The sequence below is a fragment of the Cebus imitator genome, unplaced genomic scaffold (genome assembly GCF_001604975.1).
Source record: "Cebus imitator isolate Cc_AM_T3 unplaced genomic scaffold, Cebus_imitator-1.0 Scaffold975, whole genome shotgun sequence".
In the NCBI taxonomy this organism is placed as follows: domain Eukaryota; kingdom Metazoa; phylum Chordata; class Mammalia; order Primates; family Cebidae; genus Cebus; species Cebus imitator.
In genome coordinates, this window is record NW_016108290.1 from 40,417 (window position 1) to 47,686 (window position 7,270).

General features: G+C 54.1%; 1 protein-coding gene across 1 annotated transcript in view; it reads left to right on the forward strand.

Moving 5' to 3' along the window:
• LOC108298494 (kinesin-like protein KIF19) overlaps positions 1–869 on the forward strand; it is a 6,660-nt gene extending 5,791 nt beyond the window's left edge. Inside the window, exon 4 of the mRNA XM_037735803.1 lies at positions 717–869. Coding sequence (XP_037591731.1) covers positions 717–869 — 153 coding nt within the window. The remainder of the gene's footprint in view (positions 1–716) is intronic.
• Positions 870–7,270: the final 6,401 nt, after the last annotated feature.

Sequence of the window (7,270 nt, forward strand, 5' to 3'; positions counted from 1 at the left end):
TCTGGCTGGAAGTGCAGTGGTGCAATCATAGCTCACTGCAGCTTCAATCTCCTAGCCTCAAGTGATCCTCATACCTCAGCCTCCCAAGTAGCTGGGACCACAGATATGAGCTACCACACCTGGCTAAGTTTTGAATTTTTTGTAGTGATGGGGTCTTGCTATGTTGCCCAGGCTGGTCACAAACTCCTGCGCTCAAGTGATCCTCCTGCCTCAGCCTCTCAAAGTGCTGGGATTACATGTGTGAGCCACCATGTCTGGCCAATTCCCTTCCTTTTTCAGGCTGAATAGCATCGACTTGAATTTTATAACAAATGCATGTTTGCATTCTTACATTTTTTTGTTTGTTTGTTTTCTGAGATGGTGTCTCACATCCTCACCCAGGCTAGAGTGCCATGGTGCGATCTCGGCTCACTGAAACCTCTGCCGTCTGGATTCAAGCAATTCTTCTGCCTCAGCCTCCCAAGTAGCTGGGATTACAGGCAGGCACCACCACATCTGGCTAACCTTTTGTATCTTTAGTGGAGATGGGGTTTCACTATGCTGGCCAGGCTGGTCTTGAACTCCTGACTTGGTGATCTGCCCGCCTCAGCCCCCCAAAGTGCTAGGGTTACAGGTGTGAGCCACCGTGACTGGCCCATGTTTTCATTCTTTCAAACGCATCCTTTGTGGGGCATTTCCTGCCTGGTCTGACTCTGTCAGCGTGTCCTGCCTGCTAGGTCAAGCGCAACCTGCTGAATGTCTCCTATCGCATCGCGCAGTACACAGAGGTCATCTCCGACCTGCGCAGGGAGATCGCACCTCAAATCAAAAATCGAGAAGAAAAGGAGAAGAAAAGTGAAGCCGGCATCCAGGATGCCCGAGGTAGGTAGGCTGAGTGGGGGCTGGCGCCTCCTGCAGGTGCAGCGCAGAGCTTATAGCTTGCAGTGAACGCCAAGAACGAAGTACTCAGACAGTTCCAGTCCAGAGCAGATAGGGGGTAGCTCTTCTGAGAGAGTCCGCCCCAGCATCCGTCCATCCATCCACCAAGTATTTATTGAAGGGCTTGTATTAACTACAAACATCCACTAGATGGTCATTTGAGGTGGGATACTGAGGCACCCATGACCTTGTACGCACTCAAACTGCATTCTCAGGAGGCTGTTTTCAGCGTTCCTTATCACACCACACACTCCACTCCCTGTTCTGTTTTCGGGGTCAAGGAGTTTCATTCCCATGCACAAACATACACACAGCGCTTCAGTATGTTTCCATGCCCGACCTCAAATGCCATGTACATAAGCTTTAATATGTTGCTGTGTGCCCCCTACAGCGCAGAAGCACTGTCACTCTCCCAGGGCCCGCAGGACACGTCCCTGTCATGGTTACCCCTCCCTGTCTGGGGCTGCATGCTTGGGCCACTCTGAGCACCTGCACCCAGAGAGCACTTTGGTGGCCCTGCCTGGGCTTTAGTTTCAACCTGGCTACCACTTCACTGTGTCCCGACCCAGAGCTCTAATTCTTCCCTTGTAAATGGGGGTTGGATTCTTTCCTTTTTTTTCTTTAGAGACAGGGTCTTGCTCTGTGGCCCAGGCTGCAGTGCAGTGGTGCAATCATAGCTCACTGTAGCCTCAACCTCGGGTTTAAGTGATCCTCCTGCTTCAGCCTCCTGAGTAGCTGGGACTACAGACATGTGCCAGCACACCTGGCTAACTTTTTTTTTTTTTTTTGAGACAGAGTCTTGCTCTAGGCTGGAGTGTGGTGGCATGATTTTGGCTCACTATAAACCTCTGCCTCCCAGGTTCAAGTGATTCTCCTGCCTCAACCTCCCATTTAGCTGGGATTACAGGCACCTGCCAGCACACCTGGCCAATTTTTGTATTTTTAGTAGAGATAGGGTTTCACCACATTGGCCAGACTGGTCTCGAACTCCTGACCTCAAGTGATCCACCCGCCTCAGCCTCCCCAAGTGCTGGAATTATAGGCATCGGCCACTGCACCCAGCCCGAAGACTTTGTTTTAATGACTGCAGTGATTCCATCATCCGGATGCACCATAATTTATTTTGCCAACCCCAGTTTACTTGACATTTAAGGAAAAGGCAGCTCTTGACCACTGCCCTCAAGGTCATGGGAACAGATTGGACAAACCACGCATGTCCAGGGTGGAGCCATCTATTGGGGCAGACGGGGAAAACCTGGGCAACTATTAGGTAGGAACTCACTGTGGGAAACAGGAAGACCGGAATGATTTTGCCCCATGGAGCTTACATTTGAGCAGAAAAGACAGATATAAAATATCTATCACAAAATGTTACCTAATCATAGATGTGTAGAGCACTGTGAAAGAGAAGGCAGGGTGTCATCAGAGCAGGTGACAGGTAGCTCACAATGAGAGTCTGGGAATGTTTCACTGGGAAATTGAGGTCTGAGCTGAGATGGTTGGCCGAGACTCAACACTATTTGGGTTCCTGAGACTCAAATCCAGGTAGCCTGACCCCAAGCCAGGGAAAGAGGGGGTTTAAATTTCTCTAAATCATCTATCCATTTATCCATAAGTCCAACCATCCATCTACCCATCCACCCATTTACACATCTACCCACTCACCCATCCATCCATTTACCCTCTGTTCACCCATCTACCCTTCCATCTATCTACCATCCATCCATCTATCCACTTATCCACCATCCATCCATTCACCACCCACCCATCCATTCATCCATCCTCATCCATCCACCCATTTATCCATCCTCATCCATCTGTCCATCCATCCATCCATCTGCAACCATTCATCTCCATCCATACACCCATTCATCTACTCATTCATCCATCCATCTGCCCATCCATCATCCATTTATCCATTCTCATCATCCATCCATCCATCCATCCTTTTATCCATCGACCCATCCCCAACTATTCTCTCTCTCCATCCACCCATGCATCCATCCATCCATCCATCCATCCATCGATCATCCATCCATCCACCATCCACCATCCACCTGTCCATCTCCATTCACTCATCCATCCACGTGTACTGAGCTTATCTGTGGGCCAGACACCATCTTGGTGGGCAGGCATGGAGTTCAATCCTGGTTTAAGTAGCATTGCTCCTGGTGCAGCCAGCTCCCTTCCTGCCCACAGTGCTGATGCTGTCCCATGACGCAGAGGAGGATAGCCACGTACAGATGAATAAGATCCGGGCACAGCTCATCGGCGCCTTCACGGAGCAGATGGAGATGCGGCGCAGCCTGGTGGAGCTGGAGAACACCAACATCGAGCTGCACGTGGATGTGTCCCGCCACCTGCTGACCATCGCAGAGTGAGTGTTCCCCGCCGGCTCAGCTCCACCCGGACCCCAGCACTGTCCCTCCTAACAGGGCAGGGTGGCCTGCCAGAGCAGAAGGGCCACTGCAGGGGGTTCCTTTTGCTGCTGGCCAGCCACCCTCTGCTGCCTGCAAGTTCCTATTCCTCCCCTGCTCTTCTCCCCCTGTAGCTACGCCGGGCCAGGTAGGAGAAGATTCCAGATTCCTTTGATCTCTCACACAGGCTAGAGTCCAGAGGCATCCTGGTAGGCCAGCCAGGCCCAACCCCACAATAGGAGGGAACGCTGAGGCTTAGAGATGTGGGCTTGCCCAGTCCTAGGCCAGGGCTTTTCTCTCGTTGCACACTTACTCCCTGCTCAGATGTACTGAGCACAGGGTGGCCATGTGCAGAGATACTGGCCATGCGATTAGCATTCACACCAGGGTGTGTCCGGAGGATGAAAGGGGCTGTTGCCAATTACACTGGGCTAGCCGGGCGTGGTGGCTTATGCCTGTAATCCCAGCACTCTGGGAGGCCAAGGCGGGTGGATCATGAGGTCAAGAGAGCGAGACCATCCTGGCCAACATGGTAAAACCTACTAAAAATACAAAAATTAGCCAGGTGTGGTGGCTCATGCCTGTAATCCCAGCATTTTCGGAGGCCAAGGCCAGCAGATCACCTGAGTTCAGAAGTTGAAGACCGGCCTGGCCAACACAGTGAAACCCCATCTCTAATAAAAATACAAAAATTAGGCTAGGTGTGATGGCTCACGCCTGTAATCCCAACACTTTCGGAGGCCAAGGCCAGATCACCTGAGGTCAGCAAGACTTCGTCTCAAAAAAAAAAAAAAAAATCCTCAAATCCAGGCTACATCTCAAACCAATTAAACAGAACCCCTAGAGATGGGCTTCAGGCAGAGTATATTTTGAATGGATTCGAAAGTGCAGCCAGGCCAGGTGCCCTGGCTCACCTCTGTAATCTCAGCACTTTGGGAGGCCGAGGTAGGCAGATCATCTGAGGTCAGAGGTTCAAGACCAGCCTGGCCAACTTGGTGAGACCCCCTTCTCTATTAAAAATACAAAAATTAGCCAGGCATGGTTGAGGGTGCCTGTCATCCCAACTATATGGGAGGCTGAGGCAGGAGAATCGCTTGAATCTAGGAGGCAGAGGTTACAGTGAGCCGAGATTGCGCCACTGCACTCCAGCCTTGGATTACAGGCGTGAGCCACCACGACCGGCCACAAGACCCCATCTCTACAAAAATAAAAAAAAAATTAGTGGGCATGATTGCATGCACCTGTAGTCCCAGCACTTTGGGAGGCTAAAACGGGAGGATCACTTGAGCCCAGGAGTTTGAGGCTGCAATGAGCCACGATCCTGTCAAGGCACTCCAGTGTGGGCAACACAGCAAGGCCCCATCCTCTAAAAAGCCGAAATAACAGCTACACATCTATAGATTTGGTTCACAGATGAGAAAACAGAGGTCCCGAGAGGTGAAATTACTGGCCCAAGACCACACACCTGACAAGAGCTTGGGAGAGGGTAGGTGGAAAGGCGTCCAAGTCCAGGAAAGCTGCCCCCAGGGCCATGGCTCAGCGTGACCGGGCAGGGCAGAAGACCAGGGCACCAGGACCGGGGCGAGAAGGAAACTGTCGCGGAGGACGCCGCTGAGAACCCCAGGAAGGCGCCTCCGAACGCGGCCAGCTGTAAACTGGACAGGGCTTTCCCGGCGCAGGAGGGCAGGGGACCCATAGGGACGGAGGCGCGAGAGGCCACAGGGACCCCCCGAAGGACGGGGACGCGAGAGGGCAGGGGGACCCCAGAGTGACTGGGGTGCGAGAGAGCAGGGAGACCCCCAACAGACAAGGGCGCGGAATAGCAAGGGGACCCCCAAAGGACAGGCGCGCGGGAAAGCAGGGGGACCCCCGAGGGACTGAGGCGCTGGGCCGAACGCCAGGCGCGGGGGCAGGAAACGAGTCGGGGACCGCGCACGGCGGCTGAGCCCCTCCTGCCGAGGGTGGTCGGGCCGTGGGACCAGAGCAGGTGGGGGCTGCCGCAACCCCGCGCCCTACCTGCCGCCTGAGGATTCGCCTCCTTGTCAGCCTCCGCCTCAGCTGCCGCCCGGACTGCTACCGCGGGAAGCAGCTCCATCTCGCGGCCAGTCATGTGAGCCCGTGCGCCCACGTCACTTCCTCCCGCGCAGCCCGGCCGCACCGCGCCCTCGCCCCGCCCACACCCGGCCTGGTTTCACCGCCTCCCCGGCGCGCCACGCCCACAGCCCGCCCTTGCTCGGCCTGTCACCTGGCCTCGCCCCCCCCCACAATCCCCCTAGTCACGCCCACAGGCCCCTCCCCGTCCACGTGGACACAGAGCCGGCTGGCTACCCTAGTTCCTTCCGCCTCAGATTGGACCTCCGAGCTCGCCAGTGCACCGCCTCGGGCGCAAACCGGCACCCGCCGCACCCTCGTTTACTCCCAACTCCCCTTGCCCAGTCACGCCCTCGCTCCCTCATTCACTGATCACACTGGGTTTCTGTGATGTGCGCTTCCTCATTCATCCACCCACCCACTCATTCGCTCACCCGTGCATTGCATCCTGCATTCTTTCATTCACACATCCACTCACCAACTCACTGCATCCTGCATTCACTCACTCACACAATCACTTACTCACTGGATCCTGCATTCTTCCACCCACCCGCTGGCCCACTCTGGTTTGCTGGTTTCCACCTGGTCAAGAAGCACTGGCTGGGTGCTGAGGATACAAAGATGCTTCCTGTGCATTCCTCGATCTGGAGGAGGCACAGATGGCCAGAGTGGAGTAAGTGTGCTGACTGTTTCTAGACGAAAGCTAAGGCTGTGGGACACACCGTAGAAGAGGGTGAGGGTGAAGGGTGATCCCTTCCCTACGTGGGTGAAGGGATCTCTGCATGGGTGGTGCCGGAGTTGGGGCTGGAGGAATGAGGAGCTAAGCAGGAGGGGAGCAGGAAGGCTCTGAAACATCAGCTGCAGATGCTGTGGTCATTCCAGGCTAAAAGTGTGGGGGGTGGCATGGAGATTGGTAGGCCTACATCAGGAAGGGGCTTGTTTCCTAAGGAAGGATCCTGGACCTTCTTTTTCTTTCATTTTTTTTTTCTTGAGACAGAATCTCACTGTGTCGCCCAGGCTGGAGGGCAGTGGCATGATCTCGGCTCACTGCAAACTTTGCCTCCCAGGTGAAGCAATTTTCCTGTCTCAGCCTCCCGAGTAGCTGGTATTACAGGAGTGTGCCACCATGCCCAGCTAATTTGGTGGGAGGGGTTGTCTTTTTTTTTTTCCTTTTTGTGGAGAACGGGGTCTTGCTATATTGCCCAGGCAGGTCTCAAGCTCCTGGGCTCTCAAGCTATCCTCCTGCCTCTGCCTCCCTTAAGAGCTGGGATTACAGGTGTGAGCCACTGCGCCTGACAATTTTTGTATTTTTAGTAGAGACGGGGTTTCACCATGTAGGCCAGTCTGGTCTTGAACTCGTGACTTCAAGTGATCCTCTTGCTTTGGCCTCTTAAAGTGCTGGGATTACGGGCATGAGCCATCATGCCCAGCCATCCTGGACCTTCTAACAGTGATGTCACGCAATGTCCGGGGACTTGATTACAGAACCAAGAGCCCAGTACCACGTCAGGTCCTAGGAAGTGTCCCCTTCTCACCAGGTAGTTCCTCTGGCTATAGCTGCTGGACCCTCCCTCGGTTGCAGATGACTGCACTGAGGACTCCGTAAGGTCCCAGCACACCAGGACCTCCATGAGAGCAGGCACACCCACCATAACCTGGGAGGAAGAGGTTGCAGTGAGGCGGGATCGAGATGTTCTTCTGCTGATGGACATGTAACAGCTGATAGCTGTTTCCTTCCTCCACCCTGCGCTTCCTTTCAGCTGCTGTTGCCATCAAATAATGTACTCAGCACTTTCCCTGATGTCACACACACATACATACTCTGTCCACTTCCTGATGATATT